This window comes from Peromyscus leucopus, chromosome 1 (assembly GCF_004664715.2).
Source record: "Peromyscus leucopus breed LL Stock chromosome 1, UCI_PerLeu_2.1, whole genome shotgun sequence".
Classification (NCBI taxonomy): Eukaryota; Metazoa; Chordata; class Mammalia; order Rodentia; family Cricetidae; genus Peromyscus; species Peromyscus leucopus.
In genome coordinates, this window is record NC_051063.1 from 164,535,450 (window position 1) to 164,555,522 (window position 20,073).

At 50.6% G+C, this 20,073-nt stretch overlaps 1 protein-coding gene across 2 annotated transcripts; it reads left to right on the forward strand.

The window, feature by feature from the left end:
- Window positions 1–5,783: 5,783 nt before the first annotated feature.
- Window positions 5,784–18,926, forward strand: Hsd17b14 (hydroxysteroid 17-beta dehydrogenase 14). 2 transcript variants are annotated; one of them, XM_037199779.1, is made up of 10 exons: window positions 5,784–6,107; window positions 9,026–9,256; window positions 10,013–10,051; window positions 10,254–10,336; window positions 11,006–11,072; window positions 12,862–12,953; window positions 14,851–14,955; window positions 17,935–18,002; window positions 18,107–18,192; window positions 18,586–18,741. In XM_037199779.1, exons 2-10 carry the CDS (start codon window positions 9,169–9,171, stop codon window positions 18,645–18,647), a joined length of 690 nt encoding a protein of 229 aa, XP_037055674.1. In that variant the 5' UTR covers window positions 5,784–6,107; window positions 9,026–9,168; the 3' UTR covers window positions 18,648–18,741. The 2 variants fall into 2 exon arrangements, with proteins under 2 accessions (XP_037055674.1, XP_037055672.1); XM_037199777.1 differs by having other exon boundaries at window positions 5,787–6,107; window positions 18,096–18,192; window positions 18,586–18,926.
- The last annotated feature ends 1,147 nt before the right edge of the window (window positions 18,927–20,073 follow it).

Genomic DNA, 20,073 nt, shown 5'->3' on the forward strand with positions numbered 1-20,073 from the left:
TTCAGGATTGACCGGGCTCCCCAAGGGTACTTTTGAGTCTCAGCCTGGGCAGTGGTTCACATCACTATAGGTAAGCCCGGCCACCCAGATCAGATTAGATTCATCTTGCCTTGGGCTGAAGCAACTTCCAACCCACCCCCGGATGAAGGTCTGTACGGTCCACAATGGGCAAGGTGGCCAAGCCCTGGTTGTCGGCAGAAGGACCTTTCAAGGGCCTGTAGCACAGACCAAGGAGCTCGTCTGAAGACCATTCTGCAGGACCCACAGGAGGGAGAGTCCCTTCTCCCTCATAACCATCTTTACCCTCTTCTCCCCTCCTCCCCTCCCCCTCTGCCACCCCAGTCCCCACCACCAAGGCCTCACCTGCCCCTCCCATCTGCACCTGCCCCTACCCCACCATCTAGCTCTTCCCTACCTCCCCCTGTGTTTTCCCCTCCCCACACCCACCAGGGAGTCCCATACCGACCGCCCTCACGACTTCTCTGACTCTGGTTCAGGGTGTCGCCTCCTTCAGCCCTCACTCTCCTACCTCGTCATTTCCTGACATATAGGTCATTACTCCCTTTCTCCACCACAGATCTCTACAACTGGAAGAACCAGAACCCCCCTTTCATCACTAGCCCTGATTCCTTAATGTCTCTCATTGATTCTTTTTTAATCATCTCCCCACGAGGGACAACTGTCAGCAGATTCTCCGTACCCTCTTCACTACTCAAGAGAGGGGACGGATTCTCAGGAAAGCAACTGATGCAGTCCCCGGAATAGCTTCAATGGCTGGTGACCAGAGGGCAGAGGCGGTTGACCGTGCTCTGCCAAGAAGGAGACCCCAAGGGGACTACGACACAGAGAGGTAGGAGGTCACTCAGTACCACCAGGTTCTGCTAGGAGGGATGGAATGGACGGCCTGGAAACCCACTGACCTGTCTAGGGTAACAGATGTGGAGCAGGGCCCAGATGAAAGCCTTCAGCGTTTGGAGCCTTGGCCTGGATGCCTATTGATTATACACTCCTGTTGACCCAGAGGACCTGGCAAATCTCAAGGTGATTAACCTGGACTTTGTTACTCAGTCAGCCCCTGGCATGCATAGAACAAAGGATGCGTGGGTTTGCAGGAAAGAACAGGTCAGAACTACTAGAGAGAGCCCAGAAGGCGTTTGACGGCAGAGACAGCACAGAAGATCTTCTGGTGAAGATGGATGTGCCACTGGGGCGGCCCTGCAGGCCCCGGCAGCTCTCGGCTCTGCCCATGTGCACCGTGATGAATGGAGGAGATCTTTACAAAAGGACCAGTGTGCCTACCGCAGAGAAATGGGTCATTGGAAAAATGAATGTCCTTGCCAGAAACAGGTAGCCTCCCCCAAGCCCACCAATCCTCGCTATGGAGGATTAGTGAGGCCGAGGCTCCTTTGAACTAGGCCCCCAGGGGCCTATGGTAACCTTCACTGTAGGGGGCCAACTTGTAAAATTTCTGATGGACACAGGGGCTACTCATTCGGCATTACAGGAGCCCCTGGGGCCCTTACCAACCAAACAATGGAAGCACAGCGGACAACAGGAGATGTCAGAGTACAAATGGACCTCTGACTGCACTATTAACCCAGGACAAGGAACTGACTCGTTCTTTTATTGTTGTTCCTGAATGTCCCTACCCTTTACTGGGCAGGATCTTCTGAACAAGCTCCAGGGAACAATATCATTCCCAGGAGACTCCCCCAGGTTGCAGTTGGGAGTCCCTGCTAAGGCTTTAACTATAACCTCCCCAAAAGTGAGGAATATCTGCTCCTCTAAAATACAACTCATTCCCAGGAGGGGGAATGGAAAAAGTTTCTGACCCAGGGAATTCCTACAGTTTGGGCAGAGGATGATACTCCTGGCCTGGCAAAACATGCACCCCCATCACAGTGCGACTAACATCTGCGGCAGTGCCCACTCGGGTCAAGCAGTACCCATCAGTTCAGAAGCCAGGCGAGGGATTCACATCAGGAGCCTCCTTGAAGCAGGCACACTTCCTCCTTGCCAGTCAGCCTGGAATACCCCCTTGTTGCCTGTCCAAAAGCCTGGAGCTCCAGACTGTAGACCAGTACAAGACTTGAGGGAAGTGAACAAGAGGGGAGAATCCATTTACCCAACAGTTCCAAGTCCCTATGCCTTGCTTAGTTTATTACCACTAGAGCATAAAGTTTACACTGTATTGGACTTAAAAGATGCATTCTTCTCCACCCCTCTGTCAAAATTAAGTCAGCCCATCTTTGCATTTGAATAAGCTGACCCTGAACTGGAGACATCAGGAGAACTAACCTGGACCAGACTGCCTCAAGGGTTTAACAACTCTCCCACCATCCTTGATGAAACACTCACCCAGGATTGAAGTGCTGTGGAATAATCCGCTGTACACTGTAAAGATTTGTCACTCGAATTGGTTTAATAAAATGATGATTGGCCAGTAGCCAGGCAGGAAGTATAGGTGGGCCACCAAACTAAGTAGGCTGGGAAGAGGAAGGGCAGAGTCAGGAGTCATCAGCCAGATGCAGAGGAAGCAAGATGAGAATGCCATACTGAGAAAAGGCACGTGACTAAACATAGATAAGAATTATGGGTTAATTTAAGTGTAAGAACTAGCCAGTAATAAGCCTGAACAACCAGCCAACCATTTGTAAGTAATATTAAGCCTCCAAGTCAATTATTTGGGAAGCAGCTGCTGGTTATTTGGGAGTTGCTGGTGGGACAGAAACTTCTGCTTACATTTAAATCTCTTCTGTAGTAAGTACCCTGGGGTAAGCTTGCAATAAGTGGATGGTTTATTAATAGCTGCTAAAGATGAGGACTGTTTGAGAGCTACCGGAGGCCTTTTGGAAACTCTAGCCCAGTAGGCTATAGAGTTCCTAAAAAGAAAGCTCAGCTTTGCTCACCCTAAGATACTTACTTGGGATATGAGCAGAGAGAAGGGTAAAGACTGTTGTCCCAAGTCTGTTTAGCAGCCATACTGCAAATCCCAACTGCAACCACCAAGAAGCAAATTAGGGAATTTCTGGGAGCTGTTGTTGGATATTGCTTTCTTTCTTTTTTCCTTCCTCTCTTTCTTTCTTCTCTCTCTCTTTCTTTCTTTCTTCCTTCCTTCCTTCCTTCCTTCCTTCCTTCCTTCCTTCCTTCCTTCCTTTCTTTCTTTCTTTCTTTCTGTTTTTTGAGACAGGGTTTCTCTGTGTAGTTTTGCACCTTTCCTGGAACTCACTCTGTAGACCAGGCTGGACTCCAATTCACAGAGATCCACCTGGCTCTGCCTCCCGAGTGCTAGGATTAAAGGTATACACCACCATCGCCCGGCTGAATATTGCTTTCTTTGGATACCTGGGTTTGCTGAAATTGCCAAACCCTTGTTTGGCTAGGGGCAACACCCCTTGGAATGGACTGAGAAACATGAACAGGCCTTTAAGAACTGAAAAAAGGGGCTGGAGAGATGGCTGAGAGGTTAAGAGCACCAACTGCTCTTCCAGAGGTCGTGAGTTCAATTCCCAGCAACCACATGGTGGCTTACAACCATCTGTAATGAGATCTGGCACCATCTTCTGTATACATAATAAATAAATCTTTAAAAAACAAAAACAAACAAAAAAACTTAAAAGAGGCCCTGGTACAGGCCCCCACATTAACTCCCCCTGATGTCTCCAAGCCCTTTCATCTTTATGTCCATGAAAGAAAGGGCATTGCCAGGGGAGTCCTGACTCAGACCCTGGGTCCCTGGAAAAGGCCCATAGCTTACATCTCAAAGAGACTGGATCCCGTAGCCTCTGGATGGCCCCTTGTTTAAGAGCCATCAAAGCCACTGCAATTTTTGTAGAAGAAGCTGAGAAGCTCACGTTGGGACAGACCTAACTACAACAGCTCCACTCGCTGTGGATGCCCTGCTGAGATGCCGCCAACTGGCAGATGGCTAATGCCCGTCTGACCCAGTACCAAGCCCTTCTTTTAGGTGAGGACAGACAGACTTTTTTTTTCAATATTAGAAGATTGCCTTTTATTTTCTTTTTAAGTTTTGAGAGGAGGTCTTACTGTGTAGCCCTGGCTGACCTGGAACTATTATTATTATTATTATTATTATTTTTTTCTATTATCTGCTTGATACTGTACAAATTCTTATCCTAATAGTGAAATGTTTCACTGAAGCTTGCCCAGTGATTGAGTGAAACCAAAACTTGTTTGTAACTAGAGTTTTCCTGCCTTGCCCACAGTCAGGACAAATCTTTGTCACCCGTCAGTCCCACAGCCGCTCAGACCCAACCAAGTAAACACAGAGACTTATATTGCTTACAAACTGTATGGCCGTGGCAGGCTTCTTGCTAACTTCTTATAGCTTAAATTAATCCATTTCCATAAATCTATACCTTGCCACGTGGCTCATGGCTTACCAGCATCTTCACATGCTGCTTGTCATGGTGGTGGCTGGCAGTGACTCCTTCCACCTTCCTGTTCTTTCTTTTCTCCTCTCTGTTAGTCCCGCCTATACTTCCTGCCTAGCCACTGGCCAATCAGTGTTTTATTTATTGACTAATAAGGGTAATTTGACATACAGACCATCCCACAGCACTTATTATAAGCCTTAGTCATCCTAGGGTCCCCACCCCACCCCCACTAACTCCCCTTCACCACTATATAGCTTCCCTGGTTCTGTGGGTTGCAGTTTGATTGTTCTTTGTTTTATATCTAGTATCCACCTATGAGTGAGTACATACCATGTTTGGACTTTTGATAAATCCTTGGCAATTAATCTGGCCTCAGTGATGCCAGATAATGATCCTGAGGAGCCCATCCATGATCACCTGGAGATGCTGGACTTCATCCAAGGTATACCACCTAACCTGACAGATGTTCCTCTCACTACCATGGATACAACTCTCTATATGGATGGAAGCAGCTTCATTCAAGAAGGAACTAGGTATGCGGGGGCAGGTGTGGTGGCTGTGGTTACAGGCCAAAAGGAGGTCATTTGGGTGCAAGCCTTGCCCTGGGGCACATCTGCCCAGAGAGCAGAAATAATTGCTCTGACACAGGCTTAAGATGGGCTGAAGGAAAAAAGGTGGACATCCTCACAGACAGCCAATATGCTTTTGCCACAGCTCATGTTCAAGGACAGATATATAAACAGAGGGACTTACTAATCAAAAATAAACATGAAATTGTCCAGTTGCTGGAGGCCATCTGGATACCAACTAAACTGGCCATTATTCACTGGCCAGGACACCAAGAAGACAAAAGGCCCCAAGCTCAAGGTAACAACCATGCAGAAAAAGTTACCAAAAGAAGCTGCTCTTGGGCTGGAGAGACAGCTCAGCAGTTAAGAGCACTGGCTGTTCTTCCAAAGGTCCTGAGTTCAATTCCCAGCAACCACATGGTGGCTCACAACCATCTGTAATGAGGTCTGGTGCCCTCTTCTGGCCTGCAGGCAAACATGTAGGCAGAACAATGTATACATAATAAATAAATCTTTAAAAAAAAAAAAAAAAAAAAAAAAGAAGAAGCTGCTTTTGCCGGGTGGTGGTGGCGCACGCCTTTAATTCCAGCACTCAGGAGGCAGAGGCAGGTGGATCTCTGTGAGTTCGAGGCCAGCCTGGTCTACAGAGCAAGATCCAGGAAAGGTGCAAAGCTACACAGAGAAACCCTGTCTCGAAAAACCAAAAAAAAAAAAAAGAAGATTTCAAAAAAAAAAAAAAAAAAAGAAAAGAAAAGAAACAATCCGCCTCCCATGATCCCTTGGGTATATGCCAACTGTTGTCAAATTGCCTCACTCCAATCTCTGAGTCCTTAAAAGGACTGCAATTAACATTGGATAAGATTCTGTCTCAGGTCCAGGCTGCTGAACCTGTTGGGTACCACCCATGCGATCACCCATTCCAGCCCAGAGATGTTGTATTAGTCTGCGGCTTCAAAACTGACTGGCTTGAACCTAAATGAAAAGGACAGAGAGACCAAGCTCATGATTCTCCAGACTCCTACTGCTGATTCTTCAGGTTGCTACTGCTGTTAAAGTCACTGGTATTTCTGCCTGGATTCATCACTGACACCTCAAGAAGACACCCGAGGAACCCACGAAAGAGGAGCCCAAACCCCCAGAGGTAGACAATGACTGAAAAAGGACGGTTGAAAATCAGCCTGTCTAAGGTTTGACGGTCTAACGTTGTGTTCTTGCTGTTGAAATTGGCATCATGATTATTCTATGGCTAACAGTTTTGCTTTATTTTCAACATATACAAACAGAAACTAAATGCATCTTGACAGGGGAAATAAGAGGCACCCCTATCATAGGAAACACCCTGGTGTTGTCTTGCCATGCAAAAGATTGCCTTTACCCACCAGGTAAGGTAAAGGGGAAGGAAGGAGTCGTTAACCACTTCAATTGAATTTAACATACCCAGAGTTACCCTGTCTGTAACTGATAATGTAGAATATAATCTCAGCATCCATCCAGCACTAAAAAGTGAAACTCCTGTGTCAGAGGAGATCCCTCTATTCCTGGGCTCCTAAAAAGAAACTTATATGGAATAGGGGTTTCTTAGGAAAATTATACGAGGCTAACAGGGGACAAAATGAAGTATGCCCTCCTACTGCTGAAGGGCTGTGGCTGATGTCCCCATTGATAATGTATTCTTCCTGCACGGTTTATGTTATGATTGCACCAGTGTCCCTTCTTATTGTAATTCCACTTCGTATCACACCTCCCCTTTGGTAAACAACTTTAGGATGGATCTTTTTCTGTGAAAATAATACTTATTCTGCACTCCCAGCAGGATATAAGGGTTTGTGTGGGATAGGATGTGTTACACCCATTTTACTCAGCAAATCTTTACAATCTGTTAATAGAACTACAAGAGCTCTTCCTGAAAATTGTGATGATTCCTCACATCTATTAAATCCCACCTTACCTGGTGCTACCTTAGCCTTTCTGTTACCTGTCCCAGGACTTGTTGTTGGACCCAAAGAGAGGTTTCTAAAATAGCCTGTCTAATTTCAAAAACTACTAATACTACAGCAAAAATATTAGTAGAAATTAATGAAGAAATGGGAGAGCTGAGCCGGGCGGTGGTGGTGAATGCCTTTAATCCCAGTACTTGGGAGGCAGAGGCAGGTGGATCTCTGTGAATTCGAGGCCAGCCTGGTTTCCAAAGTGAGTTCCAGGAAAGGCGCAAAGCTACACACAGAAACCCTGTCTCGAAAAACTAAAAAAAGAAAAAAAAAAAAAAAAAAGAAAGAAAGAAAAAGAAAAAAGAAATGGGAGAGCTGAGAACTGTTATGCCCTGATTGTGGGGACCCCCAAAAGACCACCACAGAGACCAAATTCCACATGTAAAAGCAAAGAGCCTTTATTATCTTCAAGCTCCGAGCTTGGTCTCTCTGTCTGTCTGATGCAGTGTGAGAACAGAGAGCCCTAGAGGTGGGGTGGGGTTTTTATCATAGCAGAGGTTGGGGTGAGGGGATTTCCAGGGTTCAGGATCCTGATTGGCTGACAATTGTCTGGGGGTATCTCTAAAACAAAAGTTGGTGTGTGCTAGACTCAAGGACATCTGGCCACCTTAAATGTTTGGAATGTTTGGGATGTCAGGTACTTCCTCATGCCCGGGTGGATCCCTGGGCGGTATCATCTGAAGGCTTTTCCTGGATCTGGGTTTGCCTGCCAGTAAGCCTGTCAGAGAAGCCTGACTAGGCCCCTAAGCCTGTCATGGCTGCTGTTGTCAACCTGTTTTGGGGCCCCTCCTCAAGAACAACTGTTCTTCAAAATAAAGCTACTGTAGATTACCTGTTACTTAGACATGCTCTTGGTCATCAGCAATTTCCTGGAATGTGCTATTTTAATATCTCTGATTTCTCTCATACTATTGGCAACCAAATTGATAATCTATGTAAAAAAAAAAAAAAACTAGACAAAACCTCTCAAACAAATTTAGACTGGCCAATATGGCTAAAATGGTTCTCCCCCTTCATTGGCCTTCTATATTATCTAATATTATCTGTCCTAATTATCCCAATCGGGCCTGTGCCTTCCAATGAGTCACTGACTTGATCACCCATCAGATTAACAATTCTAGACTCATTCCTGCTCGACAACATTATTAAGACATCCCCCTACAATGATTTGACCAGGAAACGTAAGTCAAGGGGGAATGAGAAACCTGCCTGGCTCCATTTTGAAGGCAGGAGCCATTGTGCTGTATTATTAAACTTAAGTTTCTATCTACTGATAGAGCCGAGTTGTTCTCTGTTTCCTAGAAACATGACCTTGATTTGTTTTTGAGAATAACCTGACCCTCCCTGACCCCTCCCTAATCACATGGTGGGTGACCACATGACGTTTCTTTAGGGTTTCTGTATTTTATTGCCCGTTGTCTCCCTCCAGTAAAACTACTCCTGATTTTACTCTTAAAAGGGCCGAGAGGTGGATTTGCTGCTGCGCTCTGTAGCCCGACTTAGAGGAGACAGTCTCTGGCCAGCTCTTGGGTGCACCCCAGTAGAAATAAAGCTTGCTTCAAATTTGGCACAAGTTGTGGTAGTGGTCTTATTCTCAGCGTTTGGGAGTAACAGTATGAGGAAGTTGGGAGCCAGATACTAAGATTGGGTCTGAGGGAGAAGGCTGAAACCTCGTGTCTAAGGGAGGAGGCTGGAGACTGGTTTTCTTTTCTTTCTTTCTTTCTTTTTTTTTTTTTTTTTTTTTTATTTTTCGAGACAGGGTTTCTCTGTGTAGCTTTGCACCTTTCCTGGGACTCACTTGGTAGTCCAGGCTGACCTCAAACTCACAGAAATCCGCCTGGCTCTGCCTCCCGAGTGCTGGGATTAAAGGCGTGTGCCACCACCGCCCGGCGAGACTGGTTTTCTTATGGGTCTGAGGGAGCAGGATTGGAGTCATCTGAGCTGGGAGGGCTGGGGTCTGGACCCCAAGTCTGAAGGAGGATTGTCAGAGTGGGGACCCCTGGGTCCAAAAGAGAAGGGCTAAGACCCCATCTCCAGGTGTGACGCTGGCGAGTCCTCTCAATTCTCGCAGGTGCGTGGCCTTCCTGGGAACACCCCCTCCCAGGGCCAGCCTTCAAGGACCCAGCCGGCATATCTGTTCCATCTCACTGCTCCTCTGGACTTTGGAGGTGGAGAGAGGCTGTGAGGGTGTGGGAGACAAGACAAGTCAACCGGATGGCTGCTGTAACCCGATACTCCGGGAAAGTGGTGGTGGTGACTGGGGGTGGTCGTGGCATCGGAGCTGGGATCGTGAGAGCCTTTGGTGAGTAAGGGTCCTCTGGCTTGGTGTCTGAATTTTTGGAAAGGATGGGTTGACAGGTTCACAGAGTGGGAGAAAGAGACTCAGTTTTTTTTAAGGGATCTATTTTTTTACTTATTCTTAAGTGATTTGTTATTTTTTCTGTGCATTGTTTTTGTGTTTGTATGAGGGTGTTGGGTTCCCTGGAACTGGAGTTACAGACAGTTGTGAGCTGCCACATGGGTGCTGGGAATTGAACCTGAGTTCTCTGGAAGAGCAGCCAGTGCTCTTAACCACTGAGCCATCTCTCCAGCCCCCATTTCATGCTTACACAAGTCAGTTTGGACTGTTGGTAAGCACGATACGGCTCTCATCAAGAGTTCTTCCCCTCTCCTGGCGGTGCTAGCCCACGCCTTTAATCCCAGCACTAGGGAGGCAAAGGCAGGCGGATCTTTGAGTTCTAGGACAGCCAGGGCTACAGGTTTTTGAGAAACCCTGTCTCGAAAAACCAAAAAGAGTTCTTCCCCTGATGGGTCCCTAGCTACAAACGATAGCTTTGAGGAATATATTTCTTGTAGGTTTGGGATTTTTCTAGAATCCAGGATGGCGGCCGAGCAGCAGCTGGATGAAGAAGGGGAATTTGTCTCGGAGACTCTGCCCTCTGAGTGGACTGTCATGAGACAGGCCACGAGAGCCAGGTGCTCTGTGTGGCCACAAGAGGGCAGCAGGGGCAGCGACGCAAGTCTCCAGCCTGTAACGTTTCTTTCTCTCTCTTGGCAGTGGACAGTGGCGCTCAAGTGGTTTTCTGCGACAAGGATGGTGAGTGAGTAAGCCCTCAACTCTGCCTTTCCTCCACCGACGCAGGGACCCGAGCCTAGCCCTCCTCCCTCAGACCCACATGCCTAGACCCAGGTCTCCTGCCCCAGACTCGGGAGTCCAAGCTCCTCCCCAGACCTCTACCCTCAGAAGGGCGTCCAAGCCTCAACTCACCTCCCTCAGACCCAGAGTCTTCCTCTTGCAGAGGCCAGGGGCCGGGCTCTGGAGCAGGAACTCGTGGGCACTGTCTTCGTCCCCTGTGACGTGACTCAGGAAGGAGATTTGCAGGTGAGTGTTCCCTGCCCCATTCCCCACCTCCAGCACCCAGCACCCCTCTCCCTGGCCTCTGTCAGCTCAGCACACGTGGGTCCTTCTGCTCCTTCTCTCTTAGGTCTTTAGGAACGAGCAGAGCTTGAAACCCACGCTTCCTGTAACAATTTCTGACTCCCCTGCCGCAGAATCTGTTCAGTGCCCTCAGGTCTGGCCCCAGTCTGGGCCTCCGCTCTCTCTGCCTGTCTGCACCCCGCCCTCCTCTGGGTCTGTAGACTGAGTCTTCTGCCCTCACAGTCTTCCACAGTGGCGGCCTGGTCACTGTTTTATTCACTTGACCCCAGCTAGAGTCGTTAGGGAAGAGGGAACCTTATTAGCAGAGATGGCCACACCACCCTGGCGTGTGGGAGAAGCCTGTGGTGCATTTTCTTAATTGGTAGTTGATGTGGGAGGGCCCAGCAGCTCCCTGGGGTTGTGACATCACTGGACAGGTGGTCATGGTGTTTTGTCACAGCAATGGAAACCCTGACTATGGCAAATGGTAACTGTGTCCCCGAGCTTCCTGCTTCCTCTCCTCTTGACCTGTTCTGTGACCCTGATCCCCCCACTCTACCTTGTCTTCCTCAGCTGAGCTTGTCGGAGGCTGTCACCTCACTGCTCTCCTCCTGACGTTTGTTATCTCCTCAGACTCTGATTTCTGAGACCCTCTCTCGATTCGGCCGCTTGGACTGTGTGGTGAATAATGCCGGCTACCGTAAGTTGTGTGGCTTGGGGGCCAGTGTCCTCTGATGTCTACTTATATCCTATTCTCCCATTTCTTCCCCCCCTTTCTAAATTCATTTATTTTTATTTCACGTGCATTGGTGTTTTGCTTGCATGTCTGTCTGTGTGAGAGTATCAGATCTTGGAGTTACAGACAGTTGTGAGCTGCCATGTGGGTGCCAGGAATTGAACCCAGGTCTTCTGGAAGAGCAGTCAGTGCCCTTAACCACTGAGCCATCTCTCCAGCCCCATTTCTTCCCCTTAAAAATGATTACATTTGACTGGGCAGTGGTGGCGCACGCCTTTGATCCCAGTACTCGGGAGGCAGAGGCAGACAGATCTCTGTGAGTTCGAGGCCAGCCTGGGCTACAGAGTAAGTTCCAGGACAGGCTCCAAAGCTACATAGAGAAACCCTGTCTCAGAAAAAAAAAGTTTAAAAAATTATTGCCTTTATTTGCATGTGTGTGTATGTGGGTGCTCCACAAGTAAGCGGCACGCACTCGTGTACAGTGCTTGTGTGGTGTTCAGAGCAGACCTGGAGGGGTTTGCTCTCTCCTTCCGCCGTGTAGGGCTGCGCTCACGTTGTCAGGAGTGGCAGCAAGTGCCTTTACGTCTGAGCCATCTCAGCAGCCCTAATCCTTCTGAACTACAGTTTACCCCCTCCCCCAGGCCACAGCCCTCCAGCGTGTGTGTGCGTGCGTGTGTGTGTGTGTGTGCGTGTGTGTGTGTGTGTGTGTGTGTGTGTGTGTGTGAGAGAGAGAGAGAGAGAGAGAGAGAGAGAGAGAGAGAGAGAGAGAGAGAGAGTGTGATTATGTGTATTTCTACTTGCATGTATGTCTGCTCCCTTGCATGTCTGGTGCCTACAGAGGTCAGAAGAAGCAGCTGGATCCCCTGGAACTGGAGTCACAGACAGTTCTGAGCTCCTGTGGGTGCTGGGACTTGAACCTGGGTCCTCTAGAAAAGCTGCCAGTGTTCATAACCACTAAGCCAGGCAGCTAGCCTTCCCCCATCTTTATACATAACTCCAGCCTGAGCTTCTGTCCTCTTTCTCTGCCATGTCCTCAGGTCTGCTCTCCCCACCTCCGAGCCTCAGTTTCCATCTTTGAAATAAGAATTGTCACCTTTTCTGTTGGGGTGCTGTGGTCTCTAAAGGAGACAGTGTCCCTTAGGTTATTGCCAGAGCCTGTGGACCTCCTGCTGCGCTGGAGGCCCAGGCTCTTGCTGGTGACCAGGACACCCCGGCACACTTTGTCAGACACTAGGTGGTGTGGCACTGTAAGACAATGTGTCCCCATGGAAACTAAGGCTCCGAGAGCAGCCAGGCCCTCCGGAGTCCCCTCCAGAGGACTGCCCCTGCCAGCGGGGCTCCTGTCTTAGCTGCCTGTCTTCAGGTCCTGGTAAAGATCCACAGAGTTGCAGGGAGCGCATTGTTATCTGTGGCCTTCTTTTCTTAGGCTGAGGTGTATTCAACACAGCCACAGAAACACATTTCCTTGTGGGGAGTGCGGGGGAATTCACATTCCACAGTGAGGAGAACAGACATGAGCTGGGCTTGGCTCAGAGACTTCAGAGCTGGAATGGCGGGCGGGGGTGGGGGTGGGGGGTAGGGGTGGGATGGGGGGGGGCGCGTGCCTCCTCTGCAGAGACTGCCGTCCATCACACTCACCATGCGCAGCCTCCTTCCTTGGCTTGCTCCCTAGCCCCTTGCCTCCCCTCTGGTCCATCACGCCTCCCATTTCCCTCTTCCCTTCAGCCCGGCCCCACCCTCTCCTTCCCTTTAGATCCACCCTCGCAGTGGCCTGAGGAGACTTCTGCCCAGGACTTTCGCCAGCTGCTGGAACTGAACCTACTGGGGACGTACACCTTGACCAAGGTGAGACAGGCACAGTCGGCCGCGGTTAGCGTGCGTCCTTCATCTTATCAGGAGTGCGTGGTTTTGTGCCCCTTCTCTTCCTGTCCAGGTCTAGAGCGGTGGTTCTCAACCTGTGGGTAGCAACCCCTTTGGGGGTCGGATGACCCTTTCACAGGGGCCGCCTGATATCATCACAAAACACAGATATCTACATTAAGATTCACAAGCTGGGTGTGGAGGCAGAGGCAGGCGGGTCTCTGAGTTTGAGGCCAGCCTGGGCTACAGAGCGAGTTCCAGGATAGGCTCCAAATCTACACAGAAACCCTGTCTCATGCCCCCCCCCAAAGAAAAAAAAACCCATAACAGTAGCAAAATTGCAGTTATGGAGTAGAAACAAAATAATTTCATGGTTGGGGTCACCACACCATGAGGAACTGTATTAAAGGGTTGCAGCATTAGGAAGTTTGAAAACCACTGCTCTAGAAGGATCTATGTAGGAAACTAATAGGCACAGATCTGCATCCACCTGCAGCTACAGCCTCCTTGGAATCTTCCAGAGCCTTCCAGGCCTGCTCTGACATGGCAAAAGATGCTGAGAACCCGGGAGGTGGGGCCGGGCTCAGATGGCAGAGAGTGTTTGCCCAGCAACCACGGAGCTCCAGCAGCTCCAGCGTGGTGGTGGAAACTATGATCTCAGCACCTAGGAGGTGGAGGCAGGAGGATCAGAAGTTCAAGGCCAGTCTTGGCTACACAGTGCGATTGTGTCCCAAAAAACAAACCAGGAAGGAAAGGGTGGGGAGCTGGTGGTGCTTCCATAGGGAAGGGCCTGTGAAGGGTCAGTAAGAATATTTGCTGGTGTTGATGGGTGGAGAGAGAGGCCTTAGGTGTAAAGGCCAAGCTGGCAAACCCACACTCAGGAGGCAGAGGCAGTCAGACCCCTGTGAGTTCGAGGCCAGTCTGGAACACATAGTGAGAGCCTGTCTCAAATAAACAACAAAAGGAGTGGGGCCATGGGAAGGGTTTTGCTCCCACAAATATTATTCTGGCCACACTTTCTGTCACAGTCCCATTTGGGAGGAGAGGAGGGGCCCCGGTTGTCAGGAGGGAGCCCGTTTACTCAGGATGGTCCCATTACAGAAGTGATATTGCAATATCAGCTACAGGATCGGAGGGCATGTGACAACCCAGAACAGTCACCAGGGTCCCCTCATCCCTAGGCAAGCTGACAGGGTCACTGTGTGAACTGTGTGGCTTTCTCAGGATGGAGCAGTCCAGACAGAGGCTCTCGGGTTGCAGTGTCCAGGCTGCGTCTGGGAGTGGTGTGGTGAGCCACAGACCCTTTTAGGTTCCTGCTCCAGGAGGCCCCGGGGTGCTGGTTTGTGCTCAGTCGTGTTTATTGGTAAGAGCCGGCTGTGCCTGGTCCGCTCCAGTGCCCGCGGCTCTGGAAGGAACAGCCTGAGCTTATCAAGGTCATACCGTGAATCAACACACCTGGGGAGGGGTGGCCCGAGAAGATGGTCGAGAACAGGACCCATCTCCTGAGGCTTCCCACACCACATTCTGACCACAGAGTTCTTTGTACAACCTGGACACACCACCTCCCTCCATGGGATAAAAGATTTTCTCCTAGTTGGGCCGAACAGGCAGAGTTCTGCACAGTGCTAGGTTTTCCTGGCTTGATGAGGGCTGGACATTGAACAGCAGATGAAAACTCAGAGAAGAGAGAGGACAGAGGGGAGAGAGAACTAGAAAAGACACACCAGTCCTTCCGAGAGGTGCTCTGGCATACCGTAGACACGCCATTGCTGTGCTCTGCCCAGAGACCCCCTGAGAACATGGGCCACAGTCTCAGTCCCATACCTAAGGGTGCTGCTCTCCAGGGACCAGGTGCAGATGGCTGATCTGTTTGTCTCCATAGCTTGCCCTCCCCCACCTGCGGAAATACAGAGGCAACATCATCAACATCTCCAGCCTGGTTGGGACCATCGGCCAGTCTCAGGCAGTTACCTACGTGGCCACCAAGGTAGGCCACCCCTCTTCCTCCCAGTGTTCTTTCCTGGCTCTTTGGGTCTCAGCTTTGAGCCTGTAACCTCTCTGGGTTTTTTCGTTTTTTTTTTTTTACTTCTTGTTTTAAAAGTGTGTGTGTGTGTGTGTGTGTGTGTGTGTGTGTGTGTGTGTGTGTGTGTTCAGAGAATAACTCGCAGAAATTAACTCTCTCTCCTACCACATGGATTGAAATCAGGAACTCAGGCCTAGCAACAAACGACCTTATCCTCTGAACCATCTCACCAGTTAATTTTATTTTATAATTTCTATAGTCTCATTATATAGTTCTGGTTGGCCTGGAACTCACTCTGTAGACCAGGCTAGCCTAAAACTCAGAGATCCTCCTGCCTCTGCGTCCTGAGCAATGTGATTAAAGGTGTGTGCCACCACACCTGACCTGATTTTTTTGTTTGTTTGGTTTTGTTTTTGTTTTTTGAGACAGGGTTTCTCTGCATAGCTTTGACGCCTTTCCTGGGACTCACAGGGATCCACCTGCCTCTGCCTCCCTTGTGCTGGGATTAAAGGCGTGCGCCACCACCGCCCGGCCTGTTTGTTTTTTTTTAAAGAATATTTTGGGGTGGACTAGACAGATAGCTCAGCAGTAAAGAGTGCTTGCTGCTCTTTAAGAGGACCAGAGTTTGGTTCCAAACACCCATACTGGAAGGCTCACAGCTGTAACTTCAGCCCCAAGCCTCTGGTGACCTCTTCTCGCCTCCAAGAGCACTTGGATATCCATGCCCTTGTACATATTTAAAAGATAATATTTGTACTTCTTGAACAATTTCATACATATGTACAATCTATCTTGATCATACTCACCTCCCTCAAACCACTGTGCCTCTAACTCGTCTCTCTCTCTCTCTCTCTCTCTGTCTCTCTGTCTCTGTCTGTCTCTGTCTCTGTCTCTCTCCTCTCTTGTTTTTTAAGTAGCCCACTGAGGGCATCTACTAGAGCGTGGGCAACCTACCAGTGACCACACCCCTTATCCCAGCAGCCATCAGTTGCAATATTCTTTGTTAAGGGGTGTGGCCTCATGAGCCCCTCCCTTCGTCCACCCTGGAATGATAACTGCTTCACCTTGTGCGAGTCTCCTGCGGGGAACCATAGCTGAAGTGAGTTCATGAAAGCAAGGGCCGTGTCATGACCAGAAGCCAGCATTTCACGGACTGCCCTCTGCCCCCCAGATCTTATTCGCTTTGCCTTCTCTTCCGTGTTGACCCCTGAGCCACAGCATGGGGTTGCTGTGTGGGTCTCTGTCATCTAGGGCTGAGCACTCAGCAGTAATTCTCTGCATGTGAGTCTTCACGTTAACTGTTGGAGCTTCTCACTGGGCGTGGCAGGGCTCACATTCAATCCCAGCACTCAGGAGGCAGAGGCAAGTCTTTCCCTGTCCCTCTAGCCAGCTCCCAAATAATGACGTGGACACTCCTTATTAGTCATGAAAGCTCGGCCTTAGCTTGGGCTTGTTTCTAACCAGCTCTTCCGACTTAAATGAACCCGTTTCTATTAACCTGTGTTCTGTGACCCATCCCGCTTCTCCCACGTCTCCTGGCATCTCTGCTGCTCCTAGATTCATCTCCTCCTTCCTCTCTCTGCCTGCAAGTCCCACCTATACCTCCTGCCTAGCCATTGGCCTTTCAGCTCTTTATTAAACCAATCACAGCAACATACCTTCACGCCCTATACAAATATCCCACCACAGAGGTAGGCAGATCTCTGTGAGTTCGAGGCCGGCCTGGTCTACAGAGGCTGTAGTGAGAACCCTGTTTCAAACATTAACAACAAAAGAGGAAGAAAGAGCATTTTGACTGAGGCTGAACTGTTGGTGGGTTTGCCCTTGGGGGCTGTGACCTCCTGAGCCATGGACTTTTGACCAGGTTTACAATATTAGGCATGAATTCTCTCTAGAACTGGCTTCATAGCCAAGCGGAAAGCAGTTACACACACACACACACACACACACACACACACACACACACACACACACATACACACACTGTACCATTAATGCTGCTACTGCACCAGGCATATCTTCTTGCTTGGCAGGTCAGTACTACAGCACACAAGGCCTGCGTCTAGGTAAATCTGGTGATGACACCCCCCCGCTCCCCGGTGACCTGCATCATGTTTTCTGGGATTTAGCAGCAAGGAGGAAGGTTTCAGGACAGTTCTAGCTTGATTTCTTGGTGTCCTGAGACCAAAGTGTGCTGTGTCTTCAGCAGTGAGGTCACTAACACGATACACTCTTGTGAGTGTTTTGTCTGCGTGTGCGTATTTGCACTGACCTTTCTGGTTCACGTGGAGTTCAGAAGAGGGAATCTGATCCCCTGGAGCTGGGCCGTCATGTGGGTGCTGGGAATGGGCCCTCGTTCCATGCAGAAACAGCCGGTCCTCTTAACTGCTGAGCCATCTCTCCAGCTGGGATTTTTTAAATTACATTTTTATTTCACACGTGTCTTTGTCTCTGCGTATCTCTGTGCATATGTGCATGTCACAGCACACACACGGAGGTCAGAGGACAACCTGGAGGAGTCAGCTCTCTCCTTCCACCATGTGGGTCCCAGGAATCAAACTCAGGTTGTCAGACTTGGCGGCCAGTGCCTTTAATACCGAGCCATGTTGCAAGGCCCTTCTTGGTTTTATTTGAACCAGTCTCTCCCTGCAGCCTGGGTTGGTACTAGAGATTCATGGCAATCCACCTGTCTCAGCCTCCCAAGTTCTGGGACCATAGGTGCCTAAGCCCAGAAATGTCCCACACTACCTCCCTCATTGAGTCCTGAGTTAGAGCAACCTGTAACAAATTGGCCTGCACAGAGCCCATGTGCAGGGAATGTCTGCAAGATGGCTGAGACTAATCTCACCGAGGCTGAAGTTTGCTGCCCCCCTGCCTGGAAGAAGAGGTTGGGAGGGCCTCCATCTTCAGAGACTCCACCCTCTCTGGTCTCTGCCTCTGCAGGGGGCAGTGACAGCCATGACCAAAGCTCTGGCCTTGGATGAGAGTCGACATGGGGTCCGTGTCAACTGGTAAGCTGACCAAAGCGGCCGAGGCCGGGGCAGCTGGGGATGTCAGGACAGAATTAGCATACCCTTCTCTCCTTCCTTCTCTCCCTTACCCAGCATCTCCCCAGGAAACATCTGGACTCCACTGTGGGAAGAGCTGGCAATGTCGACTCCAGACCCCAGTGCCACCATCCTAGAAGGGACCCTGGCCCAGGTAGGAGGGGCTGAGGGCTGGGAGGGATGGAGGTACCCGGGTGTGTGTGTGTGTGTGTGTGTGTGTGCAGATCAGGTCAGGTCTTTCTCCTCTTCTCTCTTCCTCCTTTGTCTGTCTGTCTGTCTCTCAGAGCTTCATATAATCCAGTCTAGCTGGGCACATCCTCGAACGTCTGACTTTCCTGCCTCTGTTTCCCGAGTGCTGGAGTTACAGACATGTACAGTTCCTCATGTTCACTCGCGCACTTGTGTGGCCTTCTCACTCTCTAGCCCAGGCTGGCCTTGAACTCGGGGCAAACCTGTCGAAGGGCTCTCCTGCTGAGATGACGGGCGTGACCAACATGCCCGGCGGGGCCTACCCTTAGTTCTCCTGCTGCCTTCTCTCTCTCCCCAGCCCCTGGGCCGCATGGGCCAGGCAGCCGAGGTGGGGGCTGCAGCCGTCTTCCTGGCCTCTGAAGCCACCTTCTGTACAGGACTCGAGCTTCTCGTGACAGGGGGTGCAGAACTGGGGTACGGATGCAAGTCCAGCAGGAGCAGCCTCGCGGAAGCCCCGGTCCTCCCGCCGTGATTTCCACCGTGTTATGTCCTCCCCATCCCTCTTTTCCTTCCTTTCTCTGTAGTGCTGGAGATTAAACCTGGGACCTCTTTTGTGCCAGGCTGGGCTCCACCACTGAGCCACACCCCAGCCCCTCACTGGGGGATTCTAGGCAGGGGCTCTATCACTGAGCCACACCCCAGCCCCTCACTGGGGGATTCTAGGCAGGGGCTCTACCACTGAGCCACACCCCAGCCCCTCACTGGGGGATTCTAGGCAGGGGCTCTACCACTGAGCCACACCCCAGCCCCTCACTGGGGGATTCTAGGCAGGGGCTCTACCACTGAGCCACACCCCAGCCCCTCACTGAGGGATTCTAGGCAGGGGCTCTACCACTGAGTCACACCCCAGCCCCTCACTGGGAGATTCTAGGCAGGGGCTCTACCACTGAGCCACACCCAGCCCCTCACTGGAGGATTCTAGCAGGGCTCTACCACTGAGCACACCCCAGCCCCTCACTGGGGGATTCTAGGCAGGGGCTCTACCACTGAGCCACACCCCAGCCCCTCACTGGGAGATTCTAGGCAGGGGCTCTACCACTGAGCCACACCCCAGCCCCTCACTGGAGGATTCTAGGCAGGGGCTCTACCACTGAGTCACACCCCAGCCCCTCACTGGGGGGTTCTAGGCAGGGCTTTACCAAGGAACTGTCCATTCCCAAAGACACTCAGAATGAATGGCTGGCTGTGGTGCCTGTTAGTATACCAAAGCACAGGCTGGCGGCCGGCTCCCTCAGTACTTCTCTCCGCTCTCCTCACACTTGTCTCCTAAGCCTCTCCAGCCCAGTACTTAGCTTCTGATTCCCATCCAAACCCGCCAGTTCGGACATGTGCACTCCTGGTCCCCTCATCCTCTCTCTCTCTCCCCCCACCCTCAGCCCCCCTAGCCCAGTTCAGTCTGGACTCTTCCAGATGTCTCTGGCTATATTCTCCTTCTAATATAAAATAAAACCTTCTCAACCATACCTTGCTGTGGTCACATCATCTTTTCATTCATGAACCACAAACCCAGCCCCTCACTGGGGATTCTAGGCAGGGGCTCTGCCACTGAGCCACACCCCAGCCCCTCACTGGGGGATTCTAGGCAGGGGCTCTGCCACTGAGCCACACCCCAGCCCCTCACTGGGGATTCTAGGCAGGGGCTCTGCCACTGAGCCACACCCCAGCCCCTCACTGGGGGATTCTAGGCAGGGGCTCTACCACTGAGCCACCCCCCGGCCCCTCACTAGGGAGTTTTAAGCAAGGGCTCTACTATTGACCTATAAGTTGCCCCTCCCTCATCTAGCAT

Excerpts from the sequence above, each read along its gene's own strand:
- Hsd17b14 (XM_037199777.1), top strand. The coding sequence starts at position 9,169 with ATGGCTGCTGTAACCCGATACTCCGGGAAAGTGGTGGTGGTGACTGGG. Across the intron at positions 12,954-14,850 it reads GGACGTACACCTTGACCAAG|CTTGCCCTCCCCCACCTGCG; the intron begins GTGAGACAGGCA and ends TTGTCTCCATAG. Across the intron at positions 18,003-18,095 it reads CATGGGGTCCGTGTCAACTG|CATCTCCCCAGGAAACATCT; the intron begins GTAAGCTGACCA and ends TCCCTTACCCAG.